Here is a 19406-nt window from a genome sequence, read left to right as displayed (position 1 = left end):
TCGGTCATGTGATTTGGTAGGTATATTGTTAAAAAAAAGCCTTCAAAAACAAAGAGGCAAAACTTCACATGTATGACGTGTTCATGAGGAACAAAAGGTTCACACATATGATATCATAGGTCACATGGTTGCAAGCCAAATTACCCTAAAACCAATAAAATAAAAATATACCCCTCAAAATAAGTCCTGGTGAGGGTCTGCAACCTTTGATTGCTCTTTTTCTTGTTTCTGTTTATGGAACCGCCCTCAAGGGCTTCAAGCAGGTGTGCACTACCATCTCATGTCATTCCCCATCCCTACATGCAACATTTTATACCCCTATTAACCGAATCTTACTTTAACCCACCCCTCTTCCTGAAGGTAAATGTGTCTCAAGCTTTCATCTTTTCTCTCTTTTCCTGCTTGTTCATTCCCTTTCTTATTGCATTGAACTGTTGCCCCATGACCCTCACTATATGTTCCTTGTCTGTTTTTTAAGCCGCTGTCATCTCACTCTTCCATGAGCCTCCATTCTGTTTCGAAAATGTATTGTCATTTGGTGTTTGTAGAACAGGGCACATACGTGTGTGCAAAATTTGCTGTACGAGTGTATTTAACTGCCATTATTTGCTTCCAAACTCCTCTTACCCTCTTAACTCTTGGCACTTGTTTCTGCTGTGCAGACATTGCACACAAGTGTGAAAACCTCATGGTTAGCCACGGTATCATTCACATAATAAGTTAGGCTTCACCACAGGGTGTAGTGAGGAGGTGGCATACGTGAGCTGTGAAATGACTCAATGGGTGTGGTGATGCGGTGTGACGCTGCAACCGCCTTTTGCACACACACACACACAGGCAGCATTCAAGCCCTCAGGGGTCAAACTCCGGGCATCATTCGCACGCAAGGCCCTGCAGACACATGTTCTGCTGTCCAAGCATTACTGTAAAGCAAAGCCGTGAAATTTGGCACAGTGTACTGCTTTCCATTCATGAGCAAGTTAGAACATTTACCGGATTCTTCCATTGGTTTTGTTGTTGGCCTGGTTCATGTTCTGTGCTGAGCACTTGCATCATGATACTGAAGCCTAAGGTTTAAATCTCATGTATCTTTGTTGATTTGTTCAATGTCTGGTCACATCCTTGCGAGTCACGTAAAAGCACAGCAATGTCTATCAATGATATTGCCTTTCATACATATAATATACACATGCACCATTTATGTGAATGTACAAGATACTTCACAAGCCTCAGGCATTGGACAAAACAATCCAATATTTGGATTATTTGAAGAAAAACCAAAGTGACATTAAATCACTTGAATATTCATGGGTTTTTGTCTCCCCCCCCCGTGCATGAAGAATACATTAATTCTTCATATTAATAGTGCAATATCAAACGTTGCAGAGCAGTTGCTTTGTGAACGACGTACATTGACGAGGCATTTCCATCGTGCTTTATTGCTTGCAGTGGCATTCCATGGACCACCTCCTTCCAAAGTGAAGAAGGAACAGAGCACTGTCACTGAGGTCAGAGCAGCTTGCAGTGGCATTGCAAAGCCTTTTCGCCAACCTGGGGGTCACAACACCTGGGGCAGGCAGGGCTCATGTTGGGCTTCAATGACTGATCTGCACAATCAGACCATGTATGTTTTTTTTTTTTTTTCTCTGTTCTTCCTAATTATATTTCAATGCAGTTTTGGGATTAATTATGCAATTTAATGTCTTATGTTCCTTGTTAGGCCTCACTAATTATATTCTTAGAAATATGTCAGTCATTGTCGTTTTCATGCGGGAGGAATAATGTTTGGACTAAATTATTCCTTGTTTTCTGTTCCCCTTCAGGCGTATTGAGCGGAAAGGTCAGGGCATGTCATCGCCCTGTATTCCTGATTCTTCCACCTGCCAGCGGTCCCCCCTCTGTTCTGGGGCAGACGTTTCCTTGGTCTCAGAACAGTCTGAAACGAGATACACCTTAACCCTAGCTCCACCTCCAGCCACTGTCTCAGCTTCATCTATGGATGCCTTAAGATCCCAACACCTTTGCCATACCTCAGTGATCTCCGGTCCTCTCCTTCACTCCCAGCTACCTGATGCCTCCTGTAAAAGACATGGAGTAGTCCAAATGTCTTCAACTGGGCACATTCTTTGCTCCCAGAACCTTGTCCCAGCTTCATACGGTATCAACCCTGTCCGTCCACCCAGGGGTCTCCTTTCAGCAAATGAAAATAGGCCAAATTCTTCTCAGACCAGTCGAGACTACAGGTTATGCGATGCACATTGACATATATGGTTCACATTTCTTTTCCATTCTCTGATTGAGTAACTACAGCTACAACTAAATGGTCAATGGTGTTGTTAATGTATCGAGTTTATTGCATTTGAGATGATAATCAGGAGTGTGCAGTTTATTCCAGAAGGAAATATGGTGTTATTATTGACCCCTCCCCCCCACACTCCCACTGCTTTTGATTAAGCACACTATGTGCATCCCCTAAGAACCCTCACTATCTCCCACCACTCCTCCATCTTCTACTATTATTAAAGCTTAAAGCACTTCAAAATTCAATAAGCTGGAGTAGTACAAACTCAGACTACCATATGTAATTATTGTTGGTCACACCTCAGATCTGCATTCAGGCAAATTATTACATTTGAAGGAGCTAGTTTATTTGTAAATGAGGCGTTTTTACTGTCACTTTGCTCATGGATTTAATCAAAAGACCACATGTTGTTCTTCACAAACATTCTGCTCCATTCACTGTGGTGATGGTCGTATGGCAGCTTAGCTGCCGGGGTAGCTATCATTGCTTGAAGCGCGACTGTGTCGCTGATGCAGTGCCCCTCTACCAGTACACACACTGGAACTGGTATTCATTTCGCTAACCTCAGAAGGATGACAGGCTGAGTCAACCCCCTGGTGTATTAATTCAGTGGCTGACGGGGCTTGAACTCAGGACCCTAGGATCCCAAGCCGCCACCATCACCACTGAGCCAACACTAGGCTATTCACTCTGTCATTTGCCTGAGGTCATCTTCCATCTGTTTGGAAGTCAGCTAACACCATCTTCATCAACCATCCTTGCTGCGTATATATGGCATGAGTAAAGATTACTTCCGCTTCCTTTGCTGTGACACAGTTTTGGATAATTTGGTTTGAACCTCCGCTCAAAATGAGTGAAATGAAACACTGAAAATTTTGAATTATTCTCACTCGGATTTCAACATCACCATAATGCATATTGTTAAGTTGTTTATACTTTCTCATACAGGGTGATTTTATTTTATTTTAGAACCCAAAATAATTCCCATACACTAAAATCTGTATCAGTTAGGAACCTCATATTTCGCATAAATGTAGCTTGTTGTGCTCAGCATCTCAGAGATTCCTTCAGGCTGGCTTCGATTCGTTCCCACACTTTATCCACTTTCTCTGGTGTAACAACACTTGGCTGGCACATGTGCTTTTTAACTATTACGCAGCCTGTTTCTTTGAACTGCTTCACCAGTTTCCGTATCACTGATTTTGAAGGTTTCGTACGACCTCCAAAAAGCGACTTTTAAATGAATTTTTACATTCTCTAAAGGATGCATTCTTAATGTAATGTTCAACGAGAAACACTCGTTCTTCCACAGTGAGCGCCATGGCGTGACTAAGTGAAAACCGTTAAACTTCACTCTCAGGTCATGTGATAAATTGAATGATAGATAACTCTCAGGATCATGTTATGTCTTTCTGTAACATAAGGCTACATTTATGCAAAATGTTAGGTTCCGAGCAGATATAGTTTTTAGTGCATGGGAATTATTTAGGGCTCCCGAATTAAAAAAAAAATTCACGCTGGATAAGATGATTTGTAATACCGGATACCACTGGGTAGCACTATGCAATACACATTTACATCGAGAGAAATGGGGTTTCCCCCTCCCCTCCCCAGATTACTTTAGGTATCCTTTGGCAACATGCAAAATTTGTTTGGATTTAGTTCAGTAGTTTTATAGTTTTTGAAGCATACATATATAAACAAATATACATATTCACTTTTATAGGAGAGATAACATTTAAACATCCTGTGATAACAAAAAAAGCATCGATGTACCAATCACTACATACCAGAGATGGTTCAATTTTTTCAAGTTCAGTTCACATTTTAAACAGAGGAAGTTCAAATTTATGTTCAGCAAACATCAACAAAAGGGAATGATCTCAGCCTCACTATTCATTAACGCATAAGTAGCACTTCACTGGAGGTTTACATCATTTTTCTTGTGAATCTGTGCTGCTGAAGCAATGCTCTCCCCCCTCCCCCACCCATAGGATAGAGTAGAAATTTAGAATTTAGCCAGGGTACTAGCACTTACCCTGCTCTTTTTTTTGAATGGTGTCGTTGGATTTTAAACATAGACAAGAGAATGCTGACATGCAGGACATGATGGATTTCTGCAATGGTGCATGATGGATTCTGCAAGGGGGCTTCATGCCCCCTCTAAAAAAAAAACTGCACAATAATCAATTCATTGTCCCACTCATGAAGCACCAGGATGGCAGTTTACAGCTTGGGGAATTGAACGCATCCCAGAGATCTCACAGGTGAAAAGGATACCTCCGAACTACCTTTCTCAGCGGCTTTTGGTTGGGCAAGGTAGTTCGGAGGTATCCTTTTCGAACAATCGATTTTTAGGTTTACAAAACTGATGAAAAATGTTGAAGACAAACGTTAAAGTTAATATCGTCAGTAGTTTTGAACATTTTGGCAGAAACGTTCTTTGCCTATGATGTTGATCTTGAATGTGCTGTGTGCCCCGATTGGTATTCCACAGGCATCAGCAACAGGTCTCTTCTCCTTGTCGCACCATGACAGCTCAACCAGTGGCTCGGCTGTTCCCACATCATCTGCCGTATCAGAGACAAACATTGCATCCTCTCCTGAATTACCGATCTCCTTTCATACCTCCAACACAATCACATCCATGGCAGAGCTTCAAACAGGAATATCATGGTGACTCTCCATATAAATGGTGCTTGCCTGACAGCATTTGTCATGTTGCGGTCAAGAAAGAACCCAAAGAACCCGTTTTCGAACAAGGTAATTGAACACACACACACACACACACACACACGCACACGTTCTTTTAATTTTGGTAAGAAATGATGAAGTTGTGCTTCAAATGATCCGATTCAAAATATCGTTTTTGCCGAAATCTATTTTTTTTTTAAGCCATAATAAATGTGTGTGCTGTCCCTCGGAAGGGCGTTAAACTAGACATCACATTGCACACTCGCCTCGAAGCTGTCTAGCTTGGGTTTGATTCCTGACCCAGCTATAAACTGTCAGCCTGGTGTTTCACAGGCAGGGTAATTCATCAATGTATGTGCCGTCCCTGGGATGGATGTTAACCTGAACGACCCGTCGTCCACACGCCTCGAAGCTCTCTAGCTATCACTGGCACCAGCCGGTTTGTGAAAGACTTGGGGATCAAAGTTCCCTCGGCTCACCCGACGCAAAGGTGGGATTAACCGTTGCTGCTGACATAGATACACTCACTTATCCTCCACATTAATCCTCCCTGCATGAAAAACTGTTATAAACCAATTTCTGACCAACAAACAAATCGACTTACGAACAGGGTTCCTGTGATGAAAGCCAAATGAGAAGCTGCAATTCTGCAGTGATATTTCAGAGTAAAACTACACCATTCCTGTTCATCAACATGTATAAATACCAGTGAAACGTCTTTCCCCAACCCTCCCGTAACCAAATGGAGCAGTTTATTGCCGCACAAAATGGCATTTTAACATTTATTTGGCTTTTCCAATCTGGGACGCATTCAAAACAAACTGGATCCGCGACGCGAGTCAGCCATGTGGTGTTAACCAAGATTGCGTCAGACATGTGTCCTCGAGCTCACAGCGGCTACATTTTTCATGGGTTATGAGCATTCCATGGATTTTCAGTTCAGTGGTCCATGCCAGTATTTATGTTTGGTATAAAGCACACAAGACGATGCAAAAATGTACCGACGGTGTGGTCTAGATGTAACGCACATCACATCGCTCGTTTTACTTGGGAAATTACCAAGTGTCTGGACACAGTATTCTGTGTCAAATAGACACGTATCCATCAGGTTACGAAGTTGTTACAAGTGTTGTAAAGACAAGAATGGCAGGCATGTGAATCATCACAAAATGGAGAAAAGTTTAAGAAAACTATTATAACACAACTCGATAGGTCAGCGGTGAACCACCCTTGTGACAAGATGACTGAATGCCAGGTCTGTCGGTCCATACAATCAGGCCCTTTCATGATTCTGGATGAGTGGCATAGCAAACATGCAGGAGGATCAGTATCACTCTTTTTGGATGGATGGTGGCATTAATATAAAGCATGAGTGAATCTGTGCCCATCCTGGGTGCAACATTCCCAGATACAGGTGCAACAATAGATTATTGCTTTTCTGGCTCGGACGTAATAGGAGGTATCGGAGGCTTCATGTGGCTTCAGTTAAGGTAACAATGTGGTGCTGATGTCGATGAACAACACGACCATCATGCAAGTGTATGGTGTGTGACAGTGGGCCTGGTTTGCCGATGACGTCACCAAGAAACCGAACAACACCCGTGCCAAAAGTTGCAGTCTAACACTGGATCTCTAATGTTCAGTGAGTGACTGATTGCCGACTTGTCGTGATGCAGCTTCTGGTTAAGTTGGCTCTAGTACACAGTTGATGATATGTCCAGTTCGATACTCCAGGTTAGTCCTTCGGTGTCGTTTCTGTTTCCATTTGAGGGCTGTCCATGAAATGTTCCTCAGATCATAGATTTTCCAGACATGGTGAGGGATGCCATTTTTATTCAGCCAGCATGCACGAGAGTATCGTATTGCACGTGTGTAAACTAGGTCTACACGCTTCCCAACAGTTTCATCAGTAATTCTGATGGGGTTACTCTCCATGGTACCATGAGGCATAGTACAGTACTTGAAGAGCAGATATGAGAGCTTGGTTTCTAGATTTCATGCTGCAGTTTGCGTAATGACTGACCACATTCCCAGCCAGGCCATTTGAAGCTGGTATTATGAACTGACAAACTATTGTTTGATACAATTCTGTCATTTTTACTCAGTGAATTCAGAGCTTGAGAAGCATGTCCCTCATAATAATTTTGGGCAAACTGTGTGGAGCAAAATGTCTCAGTTTCTCCATGATTCCAGTTGATTTAGAACTGTGTGTTGTGGAAACGTCAATCCACTTTGTGTGAGCATCAGTGATGATGAGTACCATCGGCCAATTGATTTGTCCAGCACAGTCTAGCTCAGCTCAATGCCACGGTTCACTGTGCCATTCCCAGGGGTGCAGTTTTGTTCTCACCCATGCATTCCTCATGCTCTGGCAGTGATGGAAGAGTCAAACACGTCATTCGAAATCAGTATATCTAGATTCGGCCATCATATATAGTTCCTTGCCAGAGCCTTCGTCTCGATTATTCCAGGGTGACCCTCATGGAGTCATATTATAGCCATATATCAAGCCCACCGTATTACTATGGGACATCACGTTCATGATGTTTCTCAAACACTAACTTTAAAATGTTGAGCAAGCTGTTTTCAGAGTAAAACTACACTATTCCTATTCATCAATTCAGGTTAGGTATGGGACCTTATTTTTTGTGGAAGGAGTAATAATAGCATTTTACTGGCCATTACGTGTGTCCAAAAAAAATGGTCCAATGGCACCAAATAAAGATTAATGAACGGACATAAGATGGAATTAATTAGAGATTAAAGGATAGGAATAAAGAATTGAAACTGAAAAAACAGATGTGGGAAATAAATGAAACTCTACGCCTAACCCTAACTCATTGGCAGTATATCTACTCACTAAAAGTGCTTGTTCTCGTTCTCTGTTTGTTATTTGTCACAATGAATCTCGTTCTTTGTCATGCTTTGTTCATTCTTCTCAGTAAAATTGCTTCCCTTGTCAGTTATTTCCCACTTCTGTTGTTTTTTCAGTTTCAATTCTTTCTTCCTATCCCTTAATCTCCAATTAATTCCATCTTATGTCTGTTCATTTATCTTTATTTGGTGCCCTTGGACTATTTTTTTTGTACACATGTAATGGCCAGAAAAATGCTATTACTTCTTAAACACGAACACAGTTATGAATATGATATACAACTCAGTTGTTTACAATCTATTCATTTTATAACACCATATTTTCCGTTTTTACTCCAGACCTTAAACGTATTGTCCTAAATCAAAATTTCACCCTTGGCAGATTCGGGCCAACTATTTTTATAGCTTTTTTTTAAAAGTTCATAAAATGCAATTTTTTATCACCACTGTGGGTCATTAACCTCAAAATATTTAAAGCAAGGGGAAAACACATTAGCATTAACCTGAGTTATCTCAACATTGTCATTGTATTGAATATAGAGCACTTGCAGGCTTCAATCCATTACAAATAACAGGTGTTTTGTCTGAAGCTGCAAGAACAGCCTAGAGGTGTGTGAACTCGTCTCTGGGCCGTCTAGCCTGGGTTTGAATCCTGACCCAGCTATAAACTGTGTTCCTGGTATTTCGCAGGCAGGGCGAGGCATCATTGCATGTGCCGTCCCTCGGATAGACATTAAACTGGATGTCCTCTCTGCCAGCATTAGTTAGTGGATGTTAACGATCTCATGGCTTTCCTTCATGAAAGGTTTTTTTTGCTTTTTTGAAAGTTTTTTTTTTGAAATGAAAGTTTTGTGGTTAAAATGCCATTTGGCTTTCCTTCATGAAGCCAAATTTGAAATTCCTGCACACTCGGTCCATTATCATGCATCAGAGTGACGACCCGTCCAGGTTTGCAACCCTAACCAACCAATGCTCAGTAGAAAGCATGGTGCATATGCACAAGTACGAGGGGGTTTGTCTGGTCACCACAAACACAACCGTATCAGACTGGCTGTGAGTACCTCATGAATTAAACTTCACTTTGGAATGAATCCAAATCAAAGCTTGCATATCTTCGCCAGGACTTGTTTTGTGTGGCATTTATGTGGTTTTATAGTACATACTTTATCGACGTACTCACATTTTAATTGTTCATGCTTTCTTGAAGTACTTGATTGAAAAAAAGATAACGTGTAAAACTTGTGGTCAATGTTGGCATTTTATGTGCAGACAAAAAACAAACAGAAAGACAGACAGACATCCAAACGGACTCAAATATGAGGGTAATAACAAGAGCCAGTAAGAAAACTTACGTGAAGACAAAGCTCATAAATATAGAAATATAAAACTATAGTCTTGCTTCTCTTTTGAGCTTATTGTAACTTGTAGCTCATAAATAACTTTTCGTATCACTGTGGGATTCCGTTCCGAGTTACGTTTTGGGTTAGAGTGATTACTGCACGTGACATCACGCACCGTGACCTGTACAATTGTGTATGGTGACATCCATCTATCCATCTGCCTGTTGAAGATGTTTTCGCAATAAAGCTCGATTGTTGCTTATGCCACGACTTGTCAACTTAACATGGCGTAGTTGGCTTGAAAATCATTTTGCGCTGCCTTGGACATGTTTTAGTTGTTCTTTATCAGTTTCAATGGCAGATGGGGATGGATTTCCTTGCTGCTTGTGAGCGAAGTTGCCACATGTTAGTTCCTCCTGCTGTTGCTGGGCGCTGTCATTGTGTGTTTGGACTTGATTGACTGTCTTCATTTTCCATGCCAACAGTATGGCCGGCAAGAAGCTACATCAAGTGGAGCTAGAGGAAGCCCCACGGGAGGATATTTCCTCAGTGTTGGCACCCGTGAATGACATGATGGCCTGGCAGGTTGAGCATCAGAAGGCCTACATGGAAGAAATGTGCACTCTTCATGAGGCTGTAATTGAATAACATCCACAACCACTCCTAAATGCTGCAGAGGACGATCAGGGACAGCCTTCTCATGAGGTGGGTCCTCACTTTGCTGTGGGCATTCCAAAAGTTTCGGGGTCATGACCACCACCACTTGCAGAGTCCATCAGCTTGAGAGAGTTCAAGACATGGAAGGCACAGTGGTTGGACTGTGTTACTGTCACACATCTCGCACAAATGCCAATGGTGGAGCATCTTGCTACTCTCAGCACAGGTCTTTCACTTGGCATGCGATTGGTGATAAAGAATGCCATCAGTATTGACTTTCATCGCTGGTGGTCACTGTTGATGATGTCCTGGATGGAAGTGAACGGTATTTGAGAGAGCTGTAGCAGATCATTCATGATTTGGTCGACTTTCTTGAGCGCCAGCAACAGCCAGGTGAGAGCTTCGATTATTTTTTTCTTTTCACTTCAAGAGATCGCTGGGAACTGTGACCTGGATAAGATGTTGGTTGACCAGCAATTTGTCATCCGAGTTATCACCAGGATTACCAATTCTGAGCTCAGATGGCGGCTCATGGCTGAGTGCAACTTGACATTACAGAGGACAATGAACATTGACCAAAGTGTGTAGGCCAGCAAGAGGGTGGATGACATGCCAGGCAGGCAAAGCTGACCTGTTGTGGCCAAGACCACCAAGCAGCCACCTTGTCACCCCAGCTAATCACATGACATGTGTGGCATTTGTAGTGGCCACACCCACAGTGATCAGAAGAGTTGTCCGGTACACAACAAAATGTCAGAAGTGTTCCGATATACGGCACTTCGCTCATGTGCATCGGAAACCACAGGTCGAATCTGCTCCGCAGTCACACCATGGTTTAACACCAGCTGTTCGGCACATAGTCCTGGTTGCAGTTACCACGCAGCAGACGAACCAACATCCATCGACGCAGATACGTATTGATGTCTCGAATTGTGTCAGCAATCTTCTTGACAGCCTATATGTATATATACGAGGTCCATCTAAAAAGTAACGGGACTGAGCCTGCTGTTTGCTCTATTTACACAACTTGAATGAACGAGTTGCGTCACAGTCTTTCGCAACATTCCAGCAATATATATGATTGCTGATGGTTGACTGCGCTCATTGTATGATTTTTTTGCAGGTCGTGGCTTTACACGTTGCCTCGTCTGAGTCGTCGCGCTACGAGTCGTGAGCAGAGATTCAATTTGAAGTTTCTTGCCAAGCTTGGCAAAACACCTTCCGAATCCTTCGCAACGCTGCAGCAAGTCTTCGGGGAGGAAACAATGTCACGTACACGTGCATTTGAATGGCACAAGAGGTTCAAAGAGGGATGGGAGGAGGGTTGATGACGATCCACGGTCTGGAAGACCTTCAACGAGCAGAATGGCGGACAGCATCGAGCGTTTGATGCAGATGGTGCGCGCAGATCATCGACTCACGGTGCGGATGATTGCTGAGGAACTTTCCATCAACAAGGACACTGTCTGGAACATCATCGCTGAAAATCTCGAAATGCGCAAGGTGTGCACAAAGATGGTCCCCAAGCTGTTGTCCGAGGACCAGAAACAGCAAAGTCACTGTCTGTCAAGACATTATCAAGCACCTCAAGGACGATCCAGACCTGCTCGGGAGAGTCATTACTGGAGATGAATCGTGGATATTCGAATACGATCCCGAGACCAAATGGCAGAGTCGTCAGTGGAAAAGTCCCGCATCACCAAGACCAAAGAAAGCAAGGATGTCGAAGTCGAAGGTCAAGGTGATGCTCATCGTGTTTTTTGACATCAAGGGCATCGTCCACTTCGAGTTTCTACCACAGGGTCAAACAGTGAATTAATACGTGTAGAAGGAGATCCTCCGGCTCCTCATGAGATCAGTCCGGGACAAGAGGAGGGATCTGTGGGAGAACAACTCCTGAGTGCTCCACCATAACAACGCCCCTGCTCAGAGTGCCCTGAGCATCCGACAGTTTCTGGCGGAGAGGAATGTGTGCCAACTCTGGAGCAACCCCCGTATTCGCCAGACTTGGCTCCTTGTGATTTTTTCCTATTCCCAAAGCTCAAGGGGACTCTTTCCTGATGTGGAGGCCATCAAAAGGGTCGTGACGGAGCTCCGGAAGATTCCAGAAGCCTTCCTGGGGTGCATTGAAGTGTGGAAGAAGAGGATGGACAATGTGTGAGAATAGAGGGGAACCATTTTGAAGGGGACAAGCTGTGATTTCAATATATTTTTTGGAATAAAATTTCTGTGAAGTCAGTCCCATTACTTTTTTGACAGACATCATTCATATATATATATATATATATATATATATATATATATATATATATATATATATATATATATATATATATATATATATATATATGTATAGTCATCTCCCGTTTATCGCGGGGGTTACGTTCCAACCCCCCCCCCCCACGAGAAGTGAAAATCTGCGATGCATGGATGCCTCCCAAAAAATCGACCCATCTGGTCTGGTCGGGTTGGCAGTGATCGGGTTAGAGGTGCCGGAGATCGACTCGTCTGGTCTGGTCGGTTTGGCAGTGATCGGGTTTGAGGTGCCGATCGACTCGTCTGGTCTGGTCGGTTTGGCAGTGATCGGGTTCGAGGTGCCGGAGATCGACTCGTCGGTTTGGCAGTGCTCGTCCAACCGCGGCAAACCTTTTTCCTTCTCAAAGCATATCGAGCACCTTAACCTGCTCCTGGAGCGTCAGGACCTTCCTCTGGCACTTCGATTCCTTGCCAGAAGCCTTAGAAGGTGCAGGGCGTTTGGGCGGCATCATATGGCTTTGAGAAAAAACGTAGAAAATATTCGAAGTTCACAAGCGAAACTTTGTCTCGTGCGTTGTGTGACTGGTCGAGCACCACGCGTTATAATTTATATTTTATATATTATTACCGCGATATACCGGGGGAATCCGCAGACAAAATTAGTTGGGTTCCAAGGGAAAACCCGCGATGAACCGGGGGCGCGATAGGTGAACCGTGATACAGCAGGGGATTACTGTGTATATGTATGTATATGTATATATATATATATATATATATATATATATATATATATATATATATATATATAATATTTGAATTGTTTTTGAATTTTAAAGATTTTTTCTTTGAGTCACACACCTCACATCCAAATTATGTATACACTTAGACTAAAATTCAAATTATGTTTCTCACTTTTATTTTGTATTATTTCACAAGTTTTTTTTTTTTTTTTAATTCACTGATTGGTGACCGAGTCATATGGACAGACATTCAATCATCAGCTTGTTTGATGCCATTAAAATTCCCACATCAGGTGCTGATGGTGATTGTGTACATGCAGGGTGTCTTGAGATAGAAGTCCAGTGCGAGTAAATTGCAATATAATTTTTGTCTTCATAAATGAAACAATTTCCTCACCAAAAGTCATTCAAACATCAACAAGAACAACAGAGATCGATAATGCTCTTGCCATGTCGGTGTTATTGCAGAGATCAAATTGGGTGATGGGCCGTGCGATAGCTCATGGCCTGATATGCTGCCGTCTGGCAATCAAGGTTCCCATGGACCCCTCAACGAAGGCCCACCATACCATCGTCGTGGCTCACTGCAGCTCTGGCAGTTTTTATTGGCTCTTCTGGAAAATCCCACCAATGTGCACCTCATTTCCTGGACTGGCCGAGGCCTGGAATTCAAGCTACTAGAACCTGAAGAGGTCAGTAAGTAAGCACGCAAGCAAGCTATACAAAATGGGAAAGGTGTAACATGAAGTGTGTGATCTTTGATAAATGCAAGTACGCACTATTAATTTATGAATTAATAAAACGGAATATCTATTTTATTTGAAGTAGTTGTTTACATTTTACTTTTTGACACAAAGCTTTATTTATTTATTTTTTAACATGAGAAGGCAAACAGGTTGCAGCTGTGAACCAAATTGGTCATTATGCTTGAACAATAAACAATTGTTATATCAAAGAAGCAAACTGAAACATGTTTGATGCTGTTCATTCATGCTTACTTTACAGGTAGCTCGGAGGTGGGGATTGCAGAAGAATCGTCCAGCAATGAATTATGACAAGCTGAGTCGCTCTTTGCGATATTACTATGAAAAAGGCATCATGCAGAAGGTATCACGATTGTAATAACCGTTAAGAATAATTAACTATCCTCCATTATTGCCATTGTTCATTTTTATTCATGGTGTACTATTTCAGTATCTTTATTTAGTAAATTGATATGTATCAGAGCTCAAGCTTGTTAATTTATCTGAAAGTTTTGCTTTGTTCATCAAACCGTTTTCAAAGATAATTACACACATGAAAGATGTAAGTCAGGATGAACAAAATTCTGCATGCAGGTTGCTGGTGAACGCTATGTGTACAAGTTTGTGTGTGATCCGGGTGCCCTGTTCTCCTTGGCATTTCCGGGTCACCAGCGGCCCATCCTCAAGGCTGATCTCGAACAGTTTTCGAACGTGGATCACACGATGCCTTTGGTTCACCATGATGACTCCCTGCTGGACCATTCCTGTTTGGGTCACTGTGAGCGGCTGCCAGTGTTTCGTGACACTTATGTATGCTGAGTGGCCGGCAACTTTGGCAACTGTTGCAGCAATTAGCTGAGTATGGTTTATGGAGTTCAACGGATAAGAGACTGTATTTAATAACTAAAATTGCAGCACATCCTGAATTGTTGCAATTGGTGGATGCTCTAAGTTTGGCCTGATTTTTACCATGCCAGTAACCTGCCTGTGAAAGTATGTTCAAGAGAGCCAATCCATGTGAGGTGCTGTAAAATTGTATTTTCATGTACTGAATGACCTTGAGAGTCTGGTGCATGATGTTCTTAATGTACAGTTGAGGAATACAAGCTGTGTAGGGAAGGCTGCCCGAGATGGAATGGCACTCGTGACGGGAGATGGTAATTTTTCATTAATAATCGCTGCAATTGGAAGATTAAGTCATATACAGTATATGAATAGTCCCAAGTGGGACAGACGCTCGTCTCCCGATGTGGATGGCGGTCATAGTTGAGTTGCAATAAGTGATAAAGTTGATTTGATCGAAAATTAGAGGTCCGTGGAGGCTGAAAGGCCTGATAACTCGATTGTATTTGTAGTAGTGAAAACTATGTTGGATGTTTGGGTCATGAATTGATGAAAAAACGTTCCTTGTGCACAAAAAAAAAAAAATGCGCAAAGTATTTTTTATTCACAATAGCAAGTTTACCGCGTCCACATGGAATTCTAAACGAGGTAGGGATGGAGGAGGAAAAAATGCAAATGGAGTCTTCTGTCATCGAGCCGACAAGCTGAGAGCAACAATTCACATTTATTGCCACATCCAATGCAATTTAAGTACTCCAATGGTGGCGAGATGCTCCTTTTGAAACGAAATGTTCAATATATGAAGGTTTTTGATGCTGAAGGGCCGTAATAAAAATTTGTATTGATGTCAAAGCCAGTGACTAATTGTAAATTAATTGTAGGGGAGGTCCTATATGTTTTTCCAAATTTTTGGACAACTTATTTCTTTGTCACTACAACAACCCTTGCTTATTAGATGATTCGTGCTGTCCTTTTGGAACAAAACATTAATGCTGTTGTCCCATCAGCCTTTGCAGATTAGATTTATGTAAATACAATGGCTAACCCACAAGTAATGCCTTGTGTTATTTTATTGATAACTCGCAAATGTACCCGGCATTGCTGGGCAACGCCGGGTCCTTCCTCCCAACAATTCCCTTCCCTCCTTCCACCACAGCCCTCCCTCTAGATTGGGGTTTCTTAACTTTTAGTATTGTTTCCCCCTTTGAAATTGCCGAATAATTATATTTCCCCCCACCACATTATCAACACTAAATTAATAAAAAAACTAAAATTTATTAAAAAAATTATTCCAATAACTATTTTCATAAAAATATCCATCCATCCACTGGGACCATACTCTGTGCAGAGCGTTGGTGCTGCCTAAGCAGTCTCCTTGGCTATTGGGTACAATTCTGGACGGGTCGCCACTCCGACACAGTATACCAGCATGCTGGCACTCATTTTGCCGACCTCGGAAGGATGACAGGCAGAGTCAACCCCACCTGGTATTAATTCAACAGCCGAGTGGGATTTGAACTCAGGATCCTCGGATCCTAAGCCCACCACCCTAACCATTAAGCCAACACCAGGCATATAAAAATATTGATACTCAATTTATTGCATAACATTAACAGTCTTATATTATTAGATCCTCGTGGAGGATCTCTAAGTCCTACTCACGTTGTTGTTCTTGTGGACTTTTTTGTTTCACAGCCTACAGTTTTCATCGAAACTTCCTGAAACTTGGCATATACATGTAAAAAAATACCCTGCGCAGACAGTAACAATCTCCGATTTTGAAAATTCCTCTTAGAAAAAAGTTATGACGTCAAAATTTCTCCGCTAATGGAAATCGCCTAAAAATTATCTCCGAAACTAGGCAAGCTTTTCAAATTCTGTTTGTGGGAATCGAGCCGGGCATTAGCACAGATATATAATTTATCGCAAACCTGATACATCACAATGACGTCATATTTGTTTTATGATGTCATCATTAAGAGGACGAGGATCTTAGCTCATTTGAGCTTGTTTTAACATTAGCATTCCTACAATCTATCGTGTTGACTGTCGTAGTACGATATTTTCTTTTATAGTGTTGCCAAATAAGCACGTTAATTTTCAGTGAATTTTTGTTCAGCTAATTTTTCATCGCTTTGGAAGCGTATTCGGATGCGTATTCAACGCAATAAATAGTTTGAAAATTGTTCAACCTAAAAATAATTTCCCCCCAGGGGGAAATTTCCCCCAGGTTAAGAATTACTGCTCTAGACTCCCACTTGACTCATTCCCCTTCTCCCTCCCACCTCACCCCTCCAGACTCCCACCCCTTCCCCTCCCTCCTCCCTCCCACACAGGAATTTTTGCAGGGTGTATTTTAAAGTGTGCGCGTGTACATGATAACTTCTAAAAATAGAAGTAATTATGATGGAAAGCAGAGTACCCACCCACTGGGTGGGTCGAGTTTGCACATTACTTGCTGAAAATTGTATAGTCTGTGTTTTGTAAGACTATAGATGTTTGTTTGGTGTGCGCTTAAAAGGTTCTCTATGGTCTAAACTCTAAAGGGTACGTTCCAATTGTAGTTCATGTCGAAGGGGTTGAAAGTCGAAACCCTCAAGCATGTAAAAAGGTAAAAGTGGGCTGAAGCTCTAAATGGTCAAGGGTCCAAGTTGTCCAATCTGCCTGAAGGGTGTAAGGGATCTACGGGTCTTTGGGTTCTTAGGAGTAGAAAGGGTCGAAAGGGTTTTAGGGGTCATAGGAGCCTTAAGGATCTTTGAGGTCTTCCAGGTCTTAAAGATCATAGTGGCCTTTGGAATCTTAGGGATCTACAAGGTCTTCAAAGTCTTAACGAGTCTTTGGGGTGTTATGGGTTTTAGGTCATAAAGGGTATTTGGGGTGTTATGGTTCTTTAGGGTCTTAAAGTGTATTAGGGGTCTTTGGGTGTTAAAGGTTGAAAGGGTCTTTGGGGTCTTAAGGGCCTTAAGGGTCTTTAATACTTAGGTGGTGGATGAAAATACCCTAATACATGGTATTTAGGATCTTACCCTAAGATCTTACCCTAAATACCCTAATATATGAAAATACTTGGTCTGTTTATCAAATTTGGTGGCTGTTGGCCCAGCAGTCTTTGCCAAAAAAAACCGCAAAAATACAGACAGATATACAGACAGACAGAAAGATGACAAATTTTATTTATTAGATTCATAATTTCCACAACAAAACTTAGATGATGACATTAGAGAACATGAGACTGTCTTTCCTGTCAGGGAAGTTTCTGAGCATTTCGAAATTCGTCCGTTGTGGTTTTGTAAGATCGATTTCCTCCAAAAGTGACCTTACATTTTGGGGAACCCTTTCATATTGTGACCAAATCATTTTTGGTTTTTTTTTGCTGAAGGGCTTTCTATCTTCCTTGCTATCAAAATGGTTTCATCAACTCGTACATCACTGTGCCAGTTCTACATGTTTAAGGCAAGCGGGTTTCCCTGTGACCTTTTCAAGCACTTCTTCATCTTGGCTGACATATTTAATATGCCCGGTGGGTTTCGGTTAGAGTGAAACCTGCTGAGGGCAGCAGTTAAATGTTTCCTCAACATATTGATGCTGGAGTGAAAGAAAATGTTTGACTGCTTATAAAAGTCCTGTTGAGGTTTTGAATCACTTTATGTCTACTGGCAGAGTACCCGCCCTACCGGCGATCTTGTTCCAAGCATGCAACATGTTCCTCTGATGCATACCTTTATTTGGGTGCTGTATAGAGAACTGACGGATGTAGATAACTGACAGCAGATCAGCAAAAACATACCTACTGCTTATAATTCAAAATGCTTCACTGCACCGGAAACTGTGGGGACAAGAATACCGTACTGTAAATGGTGGAGACTTGTAATACCCTCCCACAACTGGAGGTGGTGCTACACGATACATTTACATGGAGAATTTGCATCTCCTCCACCTCCCCCCAACACAAAATATAGTGTCTTCGTACAGATTTATTTCATATACTTCACACACAGTTGAAGTTTCTCCTTTTAGTTATTTTCAGGCAGAATGCTCTTCTTCTCTTTTTTAAAAAATCCCCAATTATTCCAACTTCCTTGGGGAAGCCAAAGGGAAACGGTTCTGGCCTAAATCTTTATGCGACTGGCTGGCATGGCCTGACGTTTTACAGGCTTGAATTTGCAATTTTAAAGGGTGCTGGCAAGAAGTTGCTTACTCGTTGCAGAAGACACCATGGGATCTTTAATGTACACTGCCAACCTGCTGAGAGGGCCAGCAGACAGGTCCTCCGCCTTAACATCCATCCAAAGAAAGGCACACACATCGATGCCTCGGCCTTCATGTGAAACACCAGGGTGACAGTTTATAGCCTGGCCAAGATTCAAACGCAGGTAAGAGAGCTCAGAGACGATGGTGCACACCTCCAGGCTATCCTGCCAGCCATTTTCAGTGAAGAATAAGGATAGGTAGAAAGTGTTCATCAAATTGTTTTTGAAAAACAAAAATTTACAGCGCTTCAATGTTTAATTACTTACATTGACAATAACACTTTAATATTTAATCATTTTAAAATTGTATTTGCGATATCAGCCATCATTATGTTTTTAAAATCAGAAATATTCTGCTTCTATCGTAGTTCTACGAAGAAAGAGTGTGATTGTTTGTGGTTTTCCATAACAAGTAGAGATTTGTTTTTTGACTGATGCAGATGAGTGTATATAATAAAGTCTTCATTAAAAGTGTTTCCAGTAGTTTGAAACGTTTTCTGTCAAGCCTGACAGTCATGGGGGATACGTTCCTGAAAAATGCCGCGAATGTCGAATCTGAATGCCGGGGCATTGTTTCAATGGGAAAATTGGGGATAGGTTCCCGCGGTTCATGATTCATAAGGAAAAATCAAAAATCCCATGAAAAACCGTGAACACGCCGCGAAAAACCGTGAAAAAAATGCAAATGCGTGAAGCACAGGGCTGCG

General features: G+C 42.0%; 1 protein-coding gene and 1 long non-coding RNA gene across 6 annotated transcripts in view; one reads left to right on the top strand and one right to left on the bottom strand.

Moving 5' to 3' along the window:
- LOC147029436 (ETS translocation variant 1-like) overlaps window positions 1–19175 on the top strand; it is a 231928-nt gene extending 212753 nt beyond the window's left edge. For all 3 annotated transcript variants that reach the window (XM_085872483.1, XM_085872484.1, XM_085872485.1), the window contains 6 exons: window positions 1450–1624; window positions 1824–2243; window positions 4800–5065; window positions 13332–13555; window positions 13869–13970; window positions 14201–19175. In XM_085872483.1, the coding sequence (XP_085728609.1) occupies window positions 1450–1624; window positions 1824–2243; window positions 4800–5065; window positions 13332–13555; window positions 13869–13970; window positions 14201–14425 (1412 nt within the window). In that variant the 3' untranslated portion in view covers window positions 14426–19175. The remainder of the gene's footprint in view (window positions 1–1449; window positions 1625–1823; window positions 2244–4799; window positions 5066–13331; window positions 13556–13868; window positions 13971–14200) is intronic.
- Window positions 2450–19406, bottom strand: part of LOC147029435 (uncharacterized) — a 51887-nt gene continuing 34930 nt past the window's right edge. For all 3 annotated transcript variants that reach the window (XR_015055907.1, XR_015055908.1, XR_015055906.1), the window contains one exon: window positions 2450–4872. This is a non-coding gene — a long non-coding RNA (uncharacterized LOC147029435). The remainder of the gene's footprint in view (window positions 4873–19406) is intronic.

This window comes from Eptatretus burgeri, chromosome 3 (genome assembly GCF_056783735.1).
Source record: "Eptatretus burgeri isolate ZD-2024b chromosome 3, Ebu_testis_v1, whole genome shotgun sequence".
In the NCBI taxonomy this organism is placed as follows: domain Eukaryota; kingdom Metazoa; phylum Chordata; class Myxini; order Myxiniformes; family Myxinidae; genus Eptatretus; species Eptatretus burgeri.
Note: the sequence above shows the minus strand (reverse complement) of the source record. Positions and strands in the feature narration are given on the sequence as shown.